The sequence below is a fragment of the Brassica oleracea genome, chromosome C1 (genome assembly GCF_000695525.1).
Source record: "Brassica oleracea var. oleracea cultivar TO1000 chromosome C1, BOL, whole genome shotgun sequence".
NCBI classification, from domain to species: domain Eukaryota; kingdom Viridiplantae; phylum Streptophyta; class Magnoliopsida; order Brassicales; family Brassicaceae; genus Brassica; species Brassica oleracea.
The window spans coordinates 15,658,165-15,680,369 of NC_027748.1; the positions used below are offsets into that span (position 1 = coordinate 15,658,165).

General features: G+C 39.4%; 3 protein-coding genes across 3 annotated transcripts; 2 read left to right on the forward strand and 1 right to left on the reverse strand.

The window, feature by feature from the left end:
- Positions 1–917: 917 nt before the first annotated feature.
- Positions 918–1,657, reverse strand: LOC106327751 (napin-2). Its single transcript, XM_013765998.1, has one exon. The coding sequence runs from the start codon at positions 1,616–1,618 to the stop codon at positions 1,082–1,084; it is 537 nt and encodes a 178-aa protein (XP_013621452.1). The 5' UTR covers positions 1,619–1,657; the 3' UTR covers positions 918–1,081.
- A 2,247-nt stretch (positions 1,658–3,904) lies between these two features.
- Positions 3,905–5,638, forward strand: LOC106342309 (autophagy-related protein 8f-like). Its single transcript, XM_013781200.1, has 6 exons — positions 3,905–4,067; positions 4,312–4,359; positions 4,437–4,492; positions 5,042–5,094; positions 5,183–5,301; positions 5,369–5,638. The coding sequence occupies exons 2-6, from the start codon at positions 4,323–4,325 to the stop codon at positions 5,461–5,463; spliced, it is 360 nt and encodes a 119-aa protein (XP_013636654.1). The 5' UTR covers positions 3,905–4,067; positions 4,312–4,322; the 3' UTR covers positions 5,464–5,638.
- Positions 5,639–6,575: 937 nt separating this feature from the next.
- Positions 6,576–7,173, forward strand: LOC106298484 (root meristem growth factor 6-like). Its single transcript, XM_013734618.1, has one exon. It carries the CDS (start codon positions 6,647–6,649, stop codon positions 6,914–6,916), a length of 270 nt encoding a protein of 89 aa, XP_013590072.1. The 5' UTR covers positions 6,576–6,646; the 3' UTR covers positions 6,917–7,173.
- Positions 7,174–22,205: the final 15,032 nt, after the last annotated feature.

Here is a 22,205-nt window from a genome sequence, read left to right on the forward strand (position 1 = left end):
TATTCGATTCCTAACCAGCTTGTCGATGCGAGCGACCAATACGGATGTAGCCTTTGGCGTTTCACCATGCCATCTCCCATTCATTTCATACCAAATAGTGGATAAGGTAGCTCCAAAAAGGTTACCATTTATAACAAAAACATCAATCTTAACAAATTCAGTCCTTTTTTTCTTTCAACAGAGTTAGTCTATTATTATTATTTTTTTAATTCAAATGGTAACCTTTTGGTGAAATGTCAAATGGTAACCTTTTGGTGAAATGTCAAATTCACACCCAATTATTCCTTTAGTTGTGTGTAACCATTTGCATCTCAGACAAAGGGATTTGTCTGCTATATATAGATAGCTCTAGCGAAAGAAAGAAATATAATTTCTTGAGAATGGCGCGCGGCTGATGTGGTTGTTGTGGATGCGTAGAGAGAAACTTAGTTGGGTGTTATGTAGCTCTATATAGCGATGTATTAGTTGGTGACATGCAGAAAAATTGGTTGCTTGGGAAAAGGGAGAGAGGTGTAGGCTAGTTGCTCGAGAGCATAGACAATAGATGAAGATAAGGAAGAAGAGAGGAGAAAAAGAAACCGTTGTTAGTGTAAATTTTACTTTTTCCATGTCTCTTCCTCTTGATCATGCATGTGTGTTATTTTTTGTGGATAACAAAGAGCTAATTAACACGTTGAGTTCATGTAAAATGATCTTCCAATAGTTGAAAACAAGCTAGAACTAGTTGCAAATTTGTAGTCGTCAATATGGAGACACACCAGTTGTTTCTTCACACCGATGCCTATGGGGGAAAATAAAAGCAACTTAAAATCTATATGTGATTGATAGAGGAGGACAGTCACAGAGCAGTTTGAACGGCGTTTCGCTTGCCGTTAAAAGCCCATGTACGAGTTAACTAAGATGATTGATCGAGTAAATTAAACATTAAGAGCCTCTCTTTTATTATGGAGTAGTGCTAATTTTACATTAGCCTCAAACATCCTAGATAAAACCTTATATATTATTATGAAACATGCGATGAGGTGTGGTGTTGACATATATCGACAACCACATTCATACACTCTAGGGTTTCGTTTGGAATCTAGTAGGAGGGTCCAGGCATGGTCTTCTGGAAGGGACAAACGCTAACTTGCGGGATGTTGCAAACTTTAGGTAAGTGCGTAGCGGTCTGGTAGATACGGCTCACCATTTGCTGCTTTCCTTGCTGTTGTCCCTGTTGTTGAATTTGTTGTTTAACCGCTTTGGATGCTCCTTTCAAGGTTGGGCAAACGCAAAGGGGCTCTTCCTGGTGGAGCTCGTTACAGCATTGCTGGAGTAGAGGCGGTCTCTGCTGTGGACCCTGGGGGTTCTCCATGTCGTCTTCAAAGTCAAACTCACCGTCGAGGGTCCAGCTAGGACCACCGCCAGACTGCATTGCTTGCTTGTGGAGCCACTGCTGGCAAGCTCTTAGGTGTTGTGCTTGCTGAAACTCCTTCCTACATTTTGGAATCCTAAATGGGCCGGCTGGGTTTGTGGCATCATCTTCGTCGAACTCGACCACCGTCCGGTAGATGGAGGCATTGGTGAGAAGGAAGAAGAAGGCGAGAGTTGCCGAGACGAGGAAGAGCTTGTTCGCCATTCGTGTATGTTTTTAATCTTGTTTGTATTGATGAGTTTTGGTTTGAGTAAAGAGTGAAGCGGATGAGTTAATTTATAGGCGATAAAGGAGATTTGCATGGCGATCACGTGTAATAATGCATGCACGCATGTGATTGTATGTGTGTGCTGTGAGAGAGAAGCTCTTAGGTGTTTGAAGGGAGTGACAAGTGGCGAAGAAAAACAATCCTCCGCGGCTGCATGCTATGTGTAACGTGTAGCTAATGTTCTGGCATGGCATCTTATGAACGATTCTTTTTAAAAACAAGGTAAAAACTTAACTTCATAAAATTAAAAAAAAAACGTTTACTAAGTTGGTTTAAAAGGGGATGAGAGTCTATAAATTTTGGAGGTAGTGCCGTTGGGAATATAAATTGGGAGCTTAATCAGAATTATAGAAGTTAAAGTTGATTTAGTCACGGTCAATATAAATTGGGAATTTGAGTCAAAATCTTCCAAATTCGGAATCCGTCTTGTTACACCCGGTGGATAGGAGCCGAACGGTTTGAAAATACTTGAAATGTGGATGCAGGTGCAGGCTGGTTTAATTTTATGTTGAATGGATACATGTCAATCGAATTTGAGTTATAGGTACACATTTTACTCTGATACTAAAATGTAACATTTGTCTCAAGAATGGTAGGTCATCCTTACTCGAGAACGGTATGCCATTCACTTGAACGTATATCTCATTCAACCCAACTCTAACACACATTTCATACCCATGTCTAAAATAAAGAAAATTGAAGAAAAACGCTCAATAGCGTCAATCCTTACAAATATAATGTACATGGCAACCTCGCATGAAAATAGTAATAAAGAGGAGTGAATAATATAAAGTAGTCACTAATTGGATGACAAAGCAAATGGAACCATCCGATAGATGTTTTAAGAACAAGAGGTACATTTGTATATATGCATTGGTTGATACATTTCTGCCATCTGAACTGTTTCTTCCTCAAAGAAGAAGAAGCATTCAGCCAATAGTGAAATTTAAAATGTTGGAAAAATGAGGATGCAGTCAGAAAGTCCAGAATATAAGTGGTAACTGAATACTTGCCTCAGAAGCAAGATAAGAAACATAAGTCTTTAAAGGAATCAATCACCGATGAAGAAAGCTTAAGGATTCAAGTCTATATTTGGCCACTAGAGACGTCCACACTAGGCTTGTCTCTACAAATGCAAACAACTTCAAGCAAGGCAGTGACAGGACAGATAATGCTTAGAGAAACCGTTGAAAAGAAGCAATAAAGCACAACTCCCTGAATGATCTAATTATTGGCTAATCTAGGATTTGCACTGACCATATTACTTCAAAGATAGTTCCATTTCAAGAAACATGAACAGAGAACTTGAATGAGAAAATTCTATTATCAAATTCAAAGGATATGATAATCAAAGAAAAATTGCAAGAGTACATAGACAAATTCAGCAGCACATAGAAAAACCCAATTGATCTGCGTAAAAATCCCAATTCTCTCTTCTGTATACAAAATCACGAATCCATATACTCTTCGATTTTCAAATCAAAACCAAATAACCAGCCCTAAATTATACAGTAAAATCCCGATCAAAACGGGTTAATAATTTTATGAAATAATACAAAAAGAAACAGACTGAGATCGGCAAAACCTCGACCAATAAATCAAACAACATCGTCCTTCTTGGGTTTCCGATAATTCTTTTCGATGTGCTCGACGATGACGAGAACAGTGTTCGTCAGCTTCTTTACATCGGGAACGTTGTAATTCTGCGCAACGTATACACCATAAGCCGTTCCCATCGTGAACACGAAGCAGCTCTTTATTATCCCCATCCCCCCCACCCCTCTCTACTACACTTTCTCCGGCGAAGTTTCAGGTCTGTAGTAGTGTTCTATTTGCACTTGTATATGAAACTTTAATGGGCCTTCAATATTTATTTCTAAGGCCCATAATGGGCCCAAAACAAATAAACCCGGCATGCTCATTCCCCTTGGTTACCCTTGCGTGCTTCTTGACCAAACCCAAAGTTGTTAGGGGTAAAATACGTCAGAAACGTGATCCCGGCATATCCGAGTCTTCTTTATCCTTTTTCCTTTTCCGAGGTAGTGTTAAGGTGCAGTATTTCCCTCGTACACCGTCATTAGAATGAACGGTTAAGATTTTCTCTCCAAGATATTAATAAACACGTACCGTCAGATACTATTCTAAGCGTGCCACGTCAGCTGAGGAGTTCAGATATTATCCCGCTCCATCTGTATAGAATCTTTTATCCTTATCGCGTAATTTTTTAAATGGTTAGCAGAATTTTAGTAGGTTGCTTGATTTGCGTTTTTCTTGGATATTCGGTTTGTTAATTGTGTCGCTGTTGTTATCTTCAAACGATAGCGTTGAGCTCTAGGAAAAGTGTGTTTGATCGCAGAAAAGGCTTCGTCTTTTGTCTTGCAACAGGTTCGATCATGGAGTTCTTTTACCTTATTGCGATCTTGTACTTCGTTTTAGATTAAGTTTATGTTGATCAATCGATTTAGGCTTTAAGGAGAGTCCCTACTATGTCTTGTGAGAAAAAAAAGGGGGTTTCTGAAGTTTTTTTGGGATTTAAGACATGATCGACTGATAGACGGATTAAATGACTTCTCGGTTTGATTCTGTTTTTGATGGTTGTCTGATTGGGGGGTTGTTATTGTACATGTAGGCTTATAAGGAATGGCAAAGAGCACATTCAAGGAAGAGCATGACCTAGGTTTGGATCCTACCTTTTGTGTTTGATTCTCAAGTAAACTTACTCACTTTTGGATCTAATGATGATTCTATTTTCAGAGAAAAGAAGTGCAGAGGCTGCTCGGATTAGAGAGAAATATCCAGATAGGATTCCGGTTAGTGCTCAGTGTTTTACATTACCTTGTGATTAGCATATTGTCTTCCTTTTCCATGTTTGGACGATCCCTTTGTGTTGCCCTCAGCTTAAGCTCATCTATCTGCCTATATTATAGTTTTCCCTTTTTTGTCTCTCTGTCTAGGTGATTATGAACTTATCATATCTTTGCCTATAGTTTTGTAGATAACCATCTGGCTTTAAATATACTCCTCCCAATTAACAGTTGGTTATCAAGTAATCAACATCTGATTAGCCTCATGCTTGTGCTATATATATATATATATTTTTTGGCATTGTATCAACTGCTTTATGGAGTTTTTTGAATTCTACTGTCAATAACGACGGTAAGATTTCGAACTTGTTTGTTCTTTTTTGAAATGTAGCTTTCGAAAACTTGGTTTTAACAAGTACTGCTTGGTAACACTTACGACTGAATGGGTTGATTTGCATAGTTCATATTGGGAAGTGATTATTGATTTTATATGGTTACTTAAAAGCCCCACTTGAGTGATGATTGTCACACTTTTTGTATTTGTGTGGGATCCAGGTGATTGTTGAGAAGGGGGAGAAGAGTGATATACCAACCATCGACAAGAAAAAGTAAGCATCTTGATTACTGTAATCAATGTACATCTCCCTCGGACCTGGCCTTTGATTGACAACTAAGCTTTTTTTATCCTGGATGCAGATACCTAGTCCCAGCTGATCTGACAGTGGGGCAATTCGTGTATGTCATTCGCAAAAGAATCAAACTGAGTGCTGAAAAGGCTATCTTTATCTTTGTGGACAATGTTCTTCCTCCAACTGGTAACACAGATAACACCTACTGTATATTCAAGACATTAAAATCATTCTGAGACATCTACTTTGGCAGGTGCACTAATGTCTGCTGTGTACGAAGAGAAAAAGGATGACGATGGCTTTCTCTATGTCACTTACAGCGGAGAGAACACATTTGGATCTCCATAGAGATCTCTTGCTGGATATTTCGTTTCTATTTTACCTATTTCGCCTGAGTATTTCATATCTTATTATTAGTTATCTATGCACTACTTTCTCTAAGAACTTTAAGATGGCCGTTAATGTGTACAGAGAACATAAAAATAATGTAGTATATATAATCTCAAAACCTACTTTGTCACGACTTGATTGTGTTTTTTATTTGACTTTCACTCAATAAGCCGACATAACATGATGCCCTGATGTGCCACAGTAGTTACAGAGGCAAAAAAGTCTTTAACTAAATAGAACAGCAATGGCCGGTTATGGTACAAAAGGTCCCACATTGTCGTTGACGGAGAGAGGAAGAGACGGTCGGACCATGTTGCCTTGTTCTACTAACTCTCAACTCTGTCCATGTTGATTTTAGCTTCTTCATGTTTATTTGTCAATCGTTAAAGCTTGCTCGATTTATGTATTTATGAGTGATCCGTAAAGATATTATCTCATTCAAGGCGAGAAGGCCTCCTAACCAGTCACGTGAAACGTGAGACACGCGGTTGTGTCCTTAGGAAAAGATAGGTACTTTGAATATTTAAGTGAAAGTTGAACGAAAAGGTTCATAGCCAGTGTCTGTAAACTGAATAGATGGGGATGTTATCATGTTAACGTATGTGACATGTCTAGTAGTGTCTTGATAAGAAGATGAATGTCATCTGAGTATGACTTGCGAATGTTACGTCAAACTATTGTGTTATATGCTAAATATATCTGAATAAACTGCCGTGAAATTGTACAATAAAGATGGGTTACGAGGGTAAGTATAAGGTTTGCTAACGGAAGAAGGAAAATGAGAGATTGACCCCACACGAAGACTTAAGTAGACAAAAAGTTTGGCCGATCAAGACACACCACTATACATCAATAGATACGTATATGTAATGCAGAAATGAATGTGAATATGTTTGAAAAAATGGACAAGAGAGAGAGAAGGTAAAAGAACAAGAGAGGAACAAGAGCATGTTATGGTAATGAAGGACCCCCCCACCTGCATTCAGTGCTTGTCTTTCTCTCTTTACTCTCTACATTAACTTTCTTCTCACTACAAATACTCCCTCCCTCTTCTCTTCTCTTCTCTTACACTTACATTTGAAACTATATTCGTCTTGCCACATTATATAAGTATTTAAGGAAAAAGAAGAAAAAGAGAGTCATGTCTTGGTCTGTGAGGAGTGGATTTGTGTTGGTGTTCTGTTTCATTCTTCTGCTTTTGGCATCCAATGTTGGATGTGCTAATGCTCGTCGTCTAGGATTTCACAAGCATCATCACAAGATCCAAAAGGTTGCTTCTTCAGTACAAGACGTTGTCAATGGTGGAGGAAGGAAGAGGGCTTTGGGTGGAGTAGAGACGGGGGGAGAAGTAGTGGTCATGGATTATCCTCAGCCTCATCGCAAGCCTCCCATTCACAACGAGAAGGCTTAAATTACTCCATCTGTACCTCTCTCTATACATCATATGATCACAAGACTGTTACATGCATATGCATTCACCATGACATTCTTGAACTATATTCATTACCAACTTCTTTTATTCTCGCTTCCTTCGTTCTATAAAACAAACAAGCTGCACCTCTCCCTTATAAATATACTGTATTTCATGTGGAAGTAGCTTTAGTAGTACGTAACGAACATTCTTCTGTTTCATTCTTCTGCTTATAATATACTGTATTTCATGTGGAATGAGCTTACTTTAGAACTCTTCACCACCATTTTAGCTCTAAGTAGCTTTAGCAGTACGTAACCAACATCATCATTACAGAGAATACCAATCAATGTCGGTGAGAGGTACAAAACCCTCACTGCAGCTCAAAACTTAGCTAATGGTATATAGTACCGACCGTATACTTCTGGTTAAATTAGGATGGAAGACGGGAAGAATATTGTTAAAACAGACTCCAACTATGAATGGTTTCACAAAATCAATGAATTCAGATGTCCTGACGCCGAGCTTCAGATCAATCTCTCCACTGCCCAACCAGAAGAAGTCCGGTCTAAGTTTGGTTATGGCCTCATCCAGTATCACCTAAAAGTTTCCCAAAACCCATCCAACTCATCAGTGCTGCTCAAATGTCAACATAGTAAACCATATTTAATTTTCACATCAAAATCAATCCAAAATGCCTAGAAAAAAGTCTAAACATGAAGCATTTCATACATATCTCCACGAAAGGAACTTCCAACTCTATGTTTACTTTCCAAATAACATTTTGTTCTGCACAGACCGAACTGGAATCCAATGGTCTTTTTTTATCATGAGAACACAAGCAACAGAACTGAATACTCAAAAGGGAAAACTCACTAATACTTAAAAGATGATTTTGAAAAAATGATGTGTCACAGATACAGTAGGATGAATAGTGTTTTGTCTGAAGTGGGCCACTTCTGCATAAGAGAAGGAGGAATACACATCAATGCAGTAGGGTATGAGCCTACTAAGATTATTTCTGCACACTCAACAAAAATAACGCCATTTAAGTGATCATGATTAACCAGAGCTTTTAATTTTGGTTTCTTAACTCGTGATTCGACGTTTTTTTTTTTTTTTAAACACTTTTCGGTTAAAAACCGGCTCTTATATCTCTTATTTAAGAACCGGTTCTTAGCTTTTCTTAGTTAAAACTTAAGAAATGATTTTTAACCAAAACTAAGAACCCCACCCTAAAAATCCGGGTTAATCATGGTGTAACGCTAGTATTAGCAGTTCAAAGAAGGCATCGGACCGTAAAAAAAGGGGTTACCTGCCTAAAACCCCCTGTAGACTTACACACCTTATTTATTCCCACCCAAAGTACTTAGCTCTTCGTAAATCCACCCAAATTTATAATTCCTCTTTACATCTCCCCCCAAACTTTTTAAATCCCCCTCTCTAATTCAATTTTTGAAATCAAGATTATAGATAACTTAATTGCGTTTTGTAAATAGCTATTGCCCATTAAAAAAAACCCGCCCAACCCATAATTAAAAAATAACCCGACCCGACTTAATTCAAAGATGAAATCGAATTGGGCTAATTTAAAAATTAGGTTTCGCATTTTTTGCTTCTGAAGAACACAAACACAGGACTAAGAACAGAGAGAGACATAGAGAGAGAGAGACAATGAAGAACAGAGGAGAGAGAGAGACGATGAAGAACAGAGAGGAGAGAGAAACAATGAAGAACATAGGAGAGAGACGATGAAGAACAGAGGAGGAGACGAAGAGGAACATAGAGAGTGCTGAAGAGAGACAGTGCAGAACTTCTCCATTGAGCATGAGCAGTTCATCCTCATCTTCTTCGCGACAGAGAACAATGGGAGGCATACCAACACAATGTTGGTGTGGTAGAATGTGGTGATCTCTGTCAAAAAGACCAAAAAGAATCCGTGTAGGAGGTTTTACAGGTGTGAGATTGCAATGCAGGTATGAGAATTAAGTTGTTTTTGTCGCCATTGTAGATTTGCTACTTTACAGCCTTTAATGGATATGTTGTTTGTGTTTGATTATAGAGATGTCAGGGATATGCGAAAGAGTATGATGGAGCACTTTAAGGTTCAAGAAACAAGGCTTGACAAGATGGAAGAAGAAGCAATGATAACTAAGATGAATGAAGAGGTGCTTGAAACCATATATCAGTCTTATGTGTTACTCATGTAAGATTATGATAGAAGCAATGAGCTTTATATAGTGTGATTATATTTTGTGTTTATACTTATTTAAGCGATGAGCTTTATGTATTTGTTTGTGATATTTTGAGTGTCAGACATGAGTAGTATTATGTAAGTAAATGATCATGTTCTTTACGTGGCTTAGTTTTGAATGTTCAACCTGGATATAAGCAGTAATAATATGAACCTACACAAGTCGTTACATAACTCTATAAAAGACACTGCTTATATGAGTCTGAAACATAAACACGTCTTACATAACCATCATGCTGCTCATGACCGAAATAGAAACAAGTCTTACATAATAGAAACATGACTGGATTGAAACACAAAACCCATATTCGATTGAAGCACATAATCCAGACTCGATTGAAACACCCATGCCTAAACAGAAACAGAAACGCCACAAACATGACCGAAACATAAACAACAAACGCCACAAACAAACTAGCTTCTCTGGTCGCGAGCTCCTTCAACACTTTTCATACTGTCGTCCATCTCTCTCATGCTTCTCTGGTCGTGAGCTCGTGTCTTTCGTCCATGGCACCATCTTCGTCGTTCCTCTCTCTCTCTCTCTCTCTCTCTCTCTCTCTCTCTCTCTCTCTCTCTCTCTCTCTCTCTCTCTCTCTCTCTCTCTCTCTGTTCTTAGTCGTCTGTCGTGTTCTTCAGAAGCAAAAATGAAACCTTCATTTTTAAAAATTCTGGGTCGGGTGGATTCTTTTAAACGGGCAATCACTATTTACAAAACACAATTAAATTATCTCTAATCCGGATTTCAAAGATTGGATTAGAGAGGGGGATTTAAAAAGTTTGGGGAGAGATGTAAAGAGAAATTATAAATTTGGGTGGGTTTACGAAGAGTTAAGTACTTTGGGTGGAAATAAGTAGGGTGTATAGGTTTGCAGGGGGTTTTAGGCAGGCAACCCTAAAAAAAGTGGTTCTAGTTTTTCACAAGTAACGGCAAAAATACTAAAGAAAATGAGTGGTACAAACAGAAGCTGGCTCACAAGAAAAAACTTTAACTAATTTTGGGCCCGTATCAAATGCAAACAGTGTTAAAATGTACCACACCTCCATTACAGACTTAAAGAAACAACCCAAAAAAAAAAACTAGCTGTCAGACCTTCGGGGCCTCTGTGACAATTAGGACAGGCATGTCTGGGAAACGCTTGGCAAGAACATGTGTGGTAAAGGGAAAACTCTCTGTAACTATTTATGAACACAGAAGACAACACAAAACTGTTTGTCTAGGAGAAGAAAACACAAGTGGGCAGAGGTTATTATCATGCTAATCCTCATATCTTACACATGTCTAATATATAATTAACAGTGTAGCAGCAATGAGCAAGTACCAAGAGATAATCACCAGAGCATGGCAAAGTCGGTCAGCTTCAGACAGATTTGATTCTACAACGGAAATAAAAGTTTAATCGACGTCTCCTCAGGAGCAAGTCTTACTACACAAAGATTAGAGAAAGCCTGTCAACAAAGGGAAGCAAGGTATAACCTTCAATATCACCATTATATAAAAAAGAGTCACTGACGATTAAATCGTTTCTTTGGGATCTTGCCCTCGTTTAGAGGATAAAGAAAGTTCTTCGCTGCATCATGGACGTTAAATCTAGCAGAGTACTGCCATAGGAAAAATAAATAAAAAAATAGTAGGTGGTCAGATGAATACAGTTAAAAAACGAATTAAATGTGAGAATATATGCTAGGAACCATTAGGAGCACCTAAACAACAACCACATAGTATTTAGAGTTGTTGCGATCACTGCAATCCAAAATGTTTGATGAAGCTTGAGTATTAACCTGCATTAGTAAACATTTGGTGATACGAAAAGAAACCACCTTCAATAGCATAGATACGCTTTGCCTTTGCAACATGATTCAACAAGTGTAACATGAAACTCTATCCGAGGGCAAAAAAAAAAAAAAATGAATCCAAGGATGAAAATGCTCTTGCAGAGATGGTGGACAGAGGAAGAGCCGAGAATGTTGCGGCGGGATTCGAGAGTCCAGTCCTAGTAATTGGGCTTTCAACTTAGTAGTATTTGAGCGTCAATCTATTCCATTAGAGTCTTATGTGATTGTAGATTTTCTTCAAGTAAGTTGGCTCGAGCTCAACACCAACTATCAATACTTTAACCTTGGTCCAAAAATCTTATGTGACTGTATAAGGTTCTCATGTAACCGCAGCGATTGCGATTGCGGTTGTGGGAATTTGCGGATGCGGGTGGTTGTGATTTTAAACGGGTTAAAGAAATTTGTACTGCGGTTAGAAATATAGAATCACAAGTAATAAGAAGTCCTTCTATTATTCAATCACAAAGTTCTCAAATCACAAATCACAAATCACAAATCATATGTTATGCAACACAATATGCATCTCCATATATATAGAACTAGATAACTCCTAATTCTAATAGTATTATCACAATCCATATTTCCTAATTCTTTTAGATAATTATAACTCAATAAGAAAAGGAAACTTGCAAGTCAAGCTTATCCAACAATTTTTCCCGTAAGCTTGAATTCGCCTTCATCCACGTTCTTGACCCCGATCAAATTCCTCATCTCGACAAACTTGGTTCTTCCCAATGACTTGGTTAGTATGTCTGCTCGCTGCTCACTTCCTGGCACATGTTCCACTTCAGTTCGCTCTTTCTCAACACATTCGCGTATAAAGTGGAACCTTCAGTGTATATGTTTACTTCGGCCGTGAAAAACATGATTTTTCGTCAGAGCAATTGCAGATTTGTTATCCACCATTATCTTCACTTTCTCACAAATCTTTCCTATGACCTCACCAAGTAATTCTTGCAACCATATCGCTTGCTTTGCTGCCTCTGTAGCAGCCATGAATTCTGCCTCACATGATGATAGAGCAACAATCTCTTGCTTCTGTGAACACCACGTTATTGGACAGTCATCGAGATAGAATATGTGACTTGTAGTGCTCTTCCCATCATCTTCATCGACGTTATGAGAGCTATCACTGAATCCGACCACTTCTAACTTTGACTGCCTCAAATACAAAACACCTAAAGAGACACTTCCTCGTACGTATCTCAGTACTTGCTTTAATGCTTCACCATATGATTCCTTTGGTTCCTGCATGTATCGGCTTAGTAGTCCCACGCTAAAAGACAGGTCCGGACGAGTGTGCAATAAGTACTGCATGCAACCTATGTTCCTTTTGTACTATGTTTCATCAACACCTCTTTCTTCAGGTGACTTGGACAGCTTTATGTTGAAGTCCATAGGAACATGAGTTAAGTTGCACGTGCCCATACCGCCTTCCTCAAGGAGCTTCATCGCATATCGGCTTTGTTTCAATGTAATACCTCCGTCGAACTGATGTACTTCAATGCCCAAGTAATATGTCAATCTTCCAAGGTCACTCATCTCAAACACAATTGCCATACTTCTCTTAAAGTCAACGAAGACACCGTGATGAGCAAGTCATCGACATATACTACCACGATGAAAGTTCAACCCAACAAGAATCTTGTTTAGCTTAGCATTCCATGCTCGAGGCGCTTGCTTCAAACCATACAAAGCTTTTCTTAACTGATAAACTTTCCCTTTTGGTCATGCAATCACAAAGGCCTCAGGCTGTGCAACAAATACTTCTTCCTTTAGTTCACCATGCAAGAATGTGGTTTTCACGTCGAGGTGATGTATCTTCCAACCAGATGAAGCGGCCAACGAGATAACTAGACAAATTGTCTCGAGCAACTGGAGCGAAGACTTCGTCGTAGTCGATCCCATGTTTCTGAACGTAACCTTTAGCTACTAACCGCGCTTTGTATTTGATGATACTTCCGTCGGCATTACATTTTATTTTGAATACCCACTTCAATCCGATCGGCTTCACTCCTTTAGGTAAATCAACTAGGATCCATGTATTGTTCTTCTCAATTGAACTTATCTTGTCTAAACACGCATCGATCCAGACCTGTAGCTTCCTTGCCTCTGTAAAATCCCATGGCTCATCGTTGATGACCATGAGAAGGCGTTCACATTCTCCCATCGGCTAAGAGGACGTAATCTTCTAAGTACAAAGGTTTATTGCTTACTCTTGTTGATCGTCTTGGATGTACCTGAGGGTTGATCTGTATCAGCATCATCATCTTCTTCTTCTTCTATTTCACTAGTTGGAATAATACTTTCATTGTCTCCTACTGCTCTTGTCTCATGAGTTTCTCTATTGTCATCGAGTGTCTTCAGTTCAAACTCAAAGGTACCGGAGTTATCATCTTCTCTCGCCTCCTCTGCTTTCCAATTCCAACTTTGGTCTTCCTTGAAAACTACATTACGGTTTACGACAATCTTTCTCTTCGATGGGTCTAAAAGGCGATAGGCTTTAGACCATGTCTCTGTCCCGAGATGCACTAGACGTCTAGATTGATCATCAAGCTTCTTCCTTCCTGTTGTATCACTTGTAGCATAGCACACACACCCAAATACTCATAGGTGATCGAGATTTGGCTTCTTGTCCCGAAGAGCTTCATATGGTGTATTTCCCTTTAGTGATCTTGTCGCAAGTCGATTGATCAAATAGGTAGCATGTCGTACTGCCTCTCCCCACAAGAATTTTGGAACACTCATGTGTTTTAATATGCTTCTGGTCATCTCTAATAGCATACAATTCCGTCTCTCGACAACTCCGTTATGTTGAGGAGAGTATGGTGTTGTAAGATGTCTCCTGATACCATGTCGATCACAATAGGTTTCAAACTCATGAGATATGAACTCACCGCCTCTGTATGTTCTCAACGTCTGGATTGTAGCCTTTGTCTCCTGTTCTACCATCACCTTAAAACGCTTGAAGCTTTCAAAAGCTTCACTCTTATTTTTCAACAAAACGGTCCACATATAGCGAGAAAAATCATCAATAAGAACAAAAATGTATCGTTTATGTCCTGGGGTAGCAGGAGTAATGGGTCCACATAGGTCTCCATGGATGAGTTCAATGGATGGCTTGCTCGATATTGAGTTGTCTGTGGGTATGGTTGTCTAGCTTGTTTTCCAAGTAAGCAAGACGCACATGTTTCTTTTCCGACTGTGATGTTTGGAATGCCGGTGACAAGATCTTTATTTATCATCAGTTTCATCGTCTCAACATTGACGTGACCGAGTCGGGCGTGCCATGTCGATGATTCAGTTGACGCTATTTGCAAGCATTGAATATTATCCGTCTGCAAGGTGACTTTATAAAGCCGATTTCTTGATCGTATGCTCTCGATCATGAGATGTCCACAGCGATCGAATAGCATTAGCGTGTTACCTTTCATTCGTACCTCGCAGCCAACTTCTGTGGCTTGTCCCAGACTCACAATATTGCTCTTCAAAGCTGGAATATAGTATACGTCGTTTAGAACTTTTTTAGCACCTCCCGAGAAGACAAATCGAATGGAGCCCTTTCCTTTGATATCAACACGTGAATCATCCCCAAACCGCACTTTGCCTGTAATTTTCTCGTCCATTGTATGAAAGAACAGACGATTTCCACTCATATGGTTGCTTGCTCCATTATCAAGATACCACAAGTTCTTGTTATCATGACCAGAATCGAAGATGCTCAGGTTGACCTTTTGTTCATTGAGGTAGACTACCTCATGCACTATTAGCTCATCGGCCTCTTGAGTATCATCACCTTTCTTCTCAATAGTTTCTTGAAGCTTAAGTAATTTGTCCGGACATCATTTGCGTAATGTCCAAGCTTATCGCACTTGAAGCACGCAATGTGTGAAGCATCCCGTTGAGTTCCTTGTCGATAAGCGTCACGTTGTTGTTGAAATTGCTATATCTACCACAACCTCAGCCTCTCCGCGAGTTATATCGACCTCCACGTCCTCGACCTCCGCGTCCTCCATATTGATCTTGTTGTGACTCCGTATTGGAGTACAACAATTTGGTTTTATCATCTTGTATGATGAAAACCTCCCGAGGAGTCGACACTCTAAGTTGGTAAAGGGGATAAGCCTTGCTGCTATGAAACCGTAAAGCTTCAAAGACAAGGGATGTGGAGTGAATGGTCACACGAAGGATGCGGAAGGCCATTGATATTCCAACTCAATGACCTAGGATATGACGCACCTAGACGACAATGAGGATGATTCCCTGGATATGACGCACCAGGACGAATCGGTTTGATCCCTTGGATATGACGCACCAAGACGGATCGAAAATATCAATGGATATTACACACCATTGAAAGAAAAGTGAGAATCACTCTCAAGGTTACAAAAATAATCACTCAAAGCTTATTTTATTTCAATGGAGATTACAACTTATTTATAAGAGAGTAAACTTGTTCACAAAGCTATATATTTATTACATTGGAAATCATAAAACTAGTGCATGGAGGAGAGAGAGTGTTTTTGAAACAAGCATTCCTTGAATGTAGGAGAGAGAAGCTTTTCATGCAATTAACCACCTAATTTTCGTCACTCTCTTTGGACAGCAAAGAAACCATTTGATTTTGAATCTTCTTGGACTTGTAACTTGATAAAAATGGGTTGGACATGTTAACTAACATCTTGGATCAATTTCTGAATGTCTTCCATGTCCATAGCTTCATATTTGAGCCCAATATCACATCATACTCCTCCTCTTCAAAAAGATTTGTCCTCAAATCTTGCTCTCCAAAGAAAGAAAAACTTGAACACACACTTCCAAATGATCCAGCAGATTTGAAAAACATAAATAATAAAACTCTTTTTTTTCTTTGTTTGTAGAAGATGAATAGATGAGAATGGTGGATAACAGAAGTGAATACCAAACTCAGAGTGTTGCTCTGATACCAAATGATAAAAAAACCTCCCAAGGAATACACTCTGAAATTGGTAAGGGATAAGTAATGAGATCCTAGGACTCTTCTCTGGATGGTTTTGGATTAGATCATTGCATAAACGAATCAAAAACTCAAGTTTATCAAGGCTGTGGATCGTATGGTGACACAAGAGGCTGCGGAAAGGCTTCTTGATACTCCTAGGCTTAGATCGGATATGACACACCTTTCTAAAGCCCTTGGGCGTTGGATATTACACACCAACAGACTAGATATTACACACCTGACGCTCTCTTAACTCGTGAAAGCAAAGGGAGAAGAAAACACAAAGGTTTTAAGTGAAAGAAGACTTGATAGATTGCTAGGGTTGCCGTCACACACATATATATAGTGAAAGGCTTGGAACAGGCTCCAAGCATTTCAAAACTAAAGGAACACACTCCGTTAATAATGTAGAAACAAAGACATAACTTAGATAGAGTTTTTTTTTTGAAAATAAAAGACATAAGTACTTAGAAATAAAAGATAACATAAGGTTCTTCATGTGGTTTGGTCCGAGAGTATCAACTAGGTGATGTGTTAGCAAGACTATGGCCTCGTTAAAAACCTATCATTGCAAAACCCAGTGGGACAAAAACAATGATAGGAAAAGAGCACACATAGCTTGCTAGCCTAGATGATACTCAGCTTGATGGTAAGATGGCTTGAATGGTAATGAGTGTGTCTTGATGTACCAAGCTTCCTCCAAGACATTCTTCTTGCTCCAAAGACTTCCTGATTAATCCTCCAATAGCTTCTTTGAGTTTCCTGGTTCTGGCTCGAGTTATGGGACCTTCATGAATAGTTAAGACATCTTCTTCAGCTAGTTCATCTCTAAGCTCTCCATCTCTATCTCCATCAGCTGGCTGGTCCATGATCATATCATCCCCTCCCTCTTGAAAAGGATTTGACCTAAAATCAGGTTCATCTGCAATAAAAGGGATCAAGTCAGTAACATTGAAGCTATTACTCACATCATACTTACCTTGGAGATCAATCTTGTACGCATTGTTGCTGATCTTCTTTATGATCTCAAAAGATCCATCAATTCTCGGCATAAGCTTGGACTTCCTCTCATTAGGAAACCTCTCTTTTCTTAGATGAACCCAGACTTGGTCACCCTCTTTAAAGACCATCTCATTCCTTCCTTTGTTGGCATGCTTGACATACTGCTTAGTTTTCTCTTCAATGTTGAGCCTAGCCTGCTCGTGGAGTTGTTTCACTATCTCTGCCTTCTTTTTGCCATCCAAACTGACCCTTTCACACTCAAGTAAAGGGGTTAAATCCAAAGGAGAGGTGGAGTTGATTTTCAAATGTCAAAGCTATTCTGAAGTAAAGAAGATTCAAATAGCCACTGCTGAGTTTTATGGTTATGCTTCAAGCTGGTGGAATCAATTGGTGTCGTCTAGGAGACATTGGAAAAGAACCAGTTGCAACCTGGCTTAAGTTAAGGGCTTTGATGCGTCATAAGTATGTTCCCAGACAGTACCACAAGGAAGTCCTTCGAAAGCAGTCTGAGGCAAGGCTATGTTCTTCAATCTTGGATCGGAAACAACAAGGAAGCATGAGATCAACTCCAACCAGTGTCATTAGTTTATCTAGAAAAACAACAAGCCGGGTCAGTAAGGAGGACATCAAGGAGCTTTCTCAGTTGATTAAGGACGTGGGGAAACCACTCAAGAGAACCAATACAACACGACCATTCATTGAAGCACAACATCAAGAACCAGTTACTACTGTCTCAGAACTCCAAGTTGAAGAGCCGGTATCAAATGAACATATTCAAGAAGATCAAGCCAAAGAATCATCACCTACCATTCAGAAAGAAGAGCAACCAGTTCAGGACGTGATGGTTACTATCATTCAGGATGTGAAAGAAGATGAGGCTGAGGCCCCCATGGAACCACAATCAGACCGTGGACTGAATCAACTGATTGTCTTTGATCTGTCTGATTTCCAAAAGACATTCTTGAGTACTTTTCTGATCAGTCCCTTTGTTTGGAACAAGACCAGAGCAGTGGAGCTTTCAAGACACGAATTGGGGATGAAGCAATTTGTATTTGAGCCTGGAGGAGAGTTGTGTAATCTCAGGAACAAGAACAAACTGATTAAGAAAGAATCAGCTACAGCAACAATTGATTTTGTTGACTTCTCATCCTCTGAAGATAAGGTGTTGCACGTCTCATCTCAGCAATACTTTTACTACAAAACCAATTGTAGAATGTTTCCCACTCAGTCCTTGATTTAACAAACCAGACCACGCAGTAAATGGCCTCCTGATCATCAAGATATTGCCAATTTTACAAAACACATCGATTTGGATCAATTCCATGAGATACTTATATCTGATTGGGTTGGAAGGTTACAGACCTACTTGTGGAGACCTGGAGCATATGTCAGCATATTTATCTTCCTTGAAGAGCACTTTGCCCGTGCTAGAATCATCTTGGGTTATAAGGAGTTGGAAGCTGGACAAAACGCCTTGCTTCTCGACCATGTCAAGATATGGAAGCCACCAGATATGCAGCAGCTTCAGCACCATTACAAAGATTATCAAACCATGAGTGGAGATGGAGGATTCACTGGAGAAAATGGTGAAGTAATTACTGGATCAGAAGAAGAACTCATGGTTTCTTCTCAAATCAAGGAGAAACCACCAGATCAACTTAGCTTACAACAAACTCCAAAGCAACCAACCCGAGGTCAGACTATTTTGAGGTCTACACTTTTCGAAAAGAAGGGTTCTAATGATCAGAGTATCAATGATGAGTCCCTGGCTAAGTTGGAGAAGCAACAAGCAAACCTTGAAAACTGTCTAGCCGCCAGCTTTGACATAGGAGCAGTCCAAGGATCATATCTCAACAACCAAAGGGAAGAAAGCAACAAACTCGACTTCCATGGAAACTTAACTCATAAGGGGCTCACGGCGAATTGGAATCATGTCCAAAGCTTCTCAGGGAAAATAGTTATGGGTTCTACAAGTCGGGTGAACCTGTGTTTGCTTTGTTTGAATTTTTCTAACAAACACAGGTTCACCCGACTTGTAGAACCCATAACTCTTTCCCCTGAGAAGGGTTGGACATGATTCCAATTCACCGTGAGCCCCTGATGAGTTAAGTTTCCATGGAAGTTGAGTTTGTTGCTTTCTTCCCTTTGGTTGTTGAGATATGATCCTTGGACTGCTCCTATGTCAAAGCTGGCAGCTAGACAGTTTTCAAGGTTTGCTTGTTGCTTCTCCAACTTAGCCAAGGACTCATCATTGATACTCTGGTCATTAGAACCCTTCTTTTCGAAAAGTGTAGACCTCATAATAGTCTGACCTCGGGTTGGTTGCTTTGGAGTTTGTTGTAAGCTAAGTTGATCTGGTGGTTTCTCCTTGATTTGAGAAGAAACCATGAGTTCTTCTTCTGATCCAGTAATTACTTCACCGTTTTTTCCAGTGAATCCTCAACCTCCACTCATGGTTTGATAATCTTTGTAATGGTTCTGAAGCTGCTGCATATCTGGTGGCTTCCATATCTTGACATGGTCGAGAAGCAAGGCGTTTTGACCAGCTTCCAACTCCTTATAACCCAAGATGATTCTAGCACGGGCAGAGTGCTCTTCAAGGAAGATAAATATGCTGACATATTCTCCAGGTCTCCACAAGTAGGTCTGTAACCTTCCAACCCAATCAGATATAAGCATCTCTCGGAATTGATCCAAATCGATGTGTTTTGCAAAATTGGCAATATCTTGATGATCAGGAGGCCATTTACTGTGTGGTCTGGTTTGTTGGATCAAGGACTGAGTGGGAAACATTCTACAATTGGTTTTGTAGTGAAAGTCTTGCTGAGATGAGACGTGCAACACCTTATCTTCAGACGATGAGAAGTGAACAAAATCAATTGTTGATGTAGCTGATTTTTTCTCAATCAGTTTGTTCTTGTTCCTGAGATTACACAACTCTCCTCCAGGCTCAAATACAAATTGCTTCATCCCCAATTTGTGTCTTAAAAGCTCCACTGCTCTGGTCTTGTTCCAAACAAAGGGACTGATCAAAAAAGTACTCAAGAATGTCTTTTGGAAATCAGACAGATCAAAGACAATCAGTTGATTCAGTCCATGGTCTGATTGTGGTTCCATGAGGGCCTCAACCTCCTCTTCTTTCACATCCTGAATGATAGGAACCATCACGTCCTGAACTGGTTGCTCTTCTTTCTGAATGGTAGGTGATGATTCTTTGGCTTGATCTTCTTGAATATGTTCATCTGACACCGGTTCTTCAACTTGGAGTTCTGAGACAGTAGTACCTGGTTCTTGCTGTTGTGCTTCAATGAATGGTCGTGTTGTATTGGTTCTCTTGAGTGGTTTCCCCACGTACTTAATAAACTGAGACAGCTCCTTGATGTCCTCCTTACTGACCCGGTTTGTTGTTTTGCTAGATAAACTAATGACACTGGTTGGAGTTGATCTCATGCTTCCTTGTTGTTTCCGATCCAAGATTGAAGAACATAGCCTTGCCTCAAACTGCTTTGGAAGGACTTCCTTGTGGTACTGTCTGGGAACATACTTATGACGCATCAAAGCCCTCAATTTAAGCCAGGTTGCAACTGGTTCTATTCCATAGTGTCTCCTAGACGACACCAATTGATTCCACCAGCTTGAAGCATAACCATAAAACTCAGCAGTGGCTATTTGAATCTTCTTTACTTCAGAATAGCTTTGACATTTGAAAATCAACTCCATCTTCTCTTCCCATTCCACATATGCAGCAGGATCAGCCTCCCCATGGAAAGAAGGGATTTGAAATTTCAATCCAGCATGCTTCTGGTTTCTGTCCATCTGATCAAACTCCTTTTTCTTGTACTCATCTCTGGATGATCTGCTTTTCCTTTGCTGCTGTATGTCTTGTCTGAATTTTCTCATTTGATCTTTGCAGACTTTATCCACACTACAAGAAATATCGGCATTAATAGCGTCGAGAATATGCAACCATATAGTTTTCGTAGCGTTTCGAAGAACGCCGTGACAGCCGCAGCTATGGTAGATCCTTCCTCTATCGTAGCGTATTTTCGTGTGCTATAAAAAATTAAGATGCTATAGCGTTTACCCAGTACTATATTAAACTATTTTAATAGCACCTTGTTTTAGCTAGGACATTATTTTCTATCGCGTTTTTATTTTGCCATGGCATAATTTATATTGACATATTTTCAATGCTATGAAAATTAAAATCGTTTGCTGAAAATTTAAAAAAATAAAATTGATTATTATTATTATTAAATATTAAATTTTGGTTTACAACTGATTTCGATATATAAATTAAACCGGTTTGCAAATGATTTCGGTTGATATTAAAAATTTGGTTTACACCTGATTTCGGTTTACAAATTAAACCAGAAGATTACAAATGTTTTCAGTTTATAAATTAAACCAGTTTACATACAAACCGGGTTTAAAACTAATTAACTAACCAAAACATAATTAAGCTTAACCTAAACATAAGCCGCCGCTACCAGAGCGTCCGCCTCCAGCCTCCGCATGCAGCGCCTCCAGCCTCTAGAGAATCCGCCTCAAGCCTTTGTTCTCTTACTCCAGCCTCCACAACCTCTATTCGCTTACGTCAGTCGCATACCTCCTCTGGTTCTTCTTCACACGTTCAATTCTTCTACCTTCACCAAAATTAAAACCACACATAAGAGAGATGATGAGATAGTAGTTATTTGTAGCTCTAAAAAGGAGGAGGGGATTCATTACCATTGACATAGCCAGTATGGAGATGGAGAGACATGGAGCCGTGGGAGAGAGAAAGAGGGAGTCGGAGAAGATGGACGTAGGAGCAACACGCTTCTCTTGCCTCAACTTAGTAAAGTCTGCTTTGTTAAGCTTAGTGAAACCCCTAAACAAAAGCCACAAAATTCATGAGTTCGACAGGGGAGAGAGATGGAAAAGAGAAATCAGTGAGATAAGAGGATGAAGATGGAAGAAATCAGGAAAATCGGTGGTAGAGGTTGACAGAGGAAAAATAAAAAAAACTGGGAGATAGAGGAGAAAAAGTTACGACAGAGGAGAGAGAGGGACAAGAGAATAAACACAAAAGGGTTAAATCTGACCATTAGATTAAAGTATATCAACGGTTAAGATGGTGATCCGCGCACTTTTGTATTAGTGGTTCATATTTTCAGTCCCTTTGTGTGTTTATTAACCAAAAAAACATTTCTTTTGTTTGTGTTTTGTTATTTTTTTTT

Bases quoted from the DNA above. Each gene is read 5' to 3' on its own strand.
- LOC106327751 (XM_013765998.1), bottom strand. From the start codon at position 1,618: ATGGCGAACAAGCTCTTCCTCGTCTCGGCAACTCTCGCCTTCTTCTTC.
- LOC106342309 (XM_013781200.1), top strand. From the start codon at position 4,323: ATGGCAAAGAGCACATTCAAGGAAGAGCATGACCTAG. The intron at 4,493-5,041 runs GTTAGTGCTCAG...TGTGGGATCCAG, and splicing joins AATATCCAGATAGGATTCCG to GTGATTGTTGAGAAGGGGGA. The intron at 5,095-5,182 runs GTAAGCATCTTG...TCCTGGATGCAG, and splicing joins CCAACCATCGACAAGAAAAA to ATACCTAGTCCCAGCTGATC.
- LOC106298484 (XM_013734618.1), top strand. From the start codon at position 6,647: ATGTCTTGGTCTGTGAGGAGTGGATTTGTGTTGGTGTTCTGTTTCATT.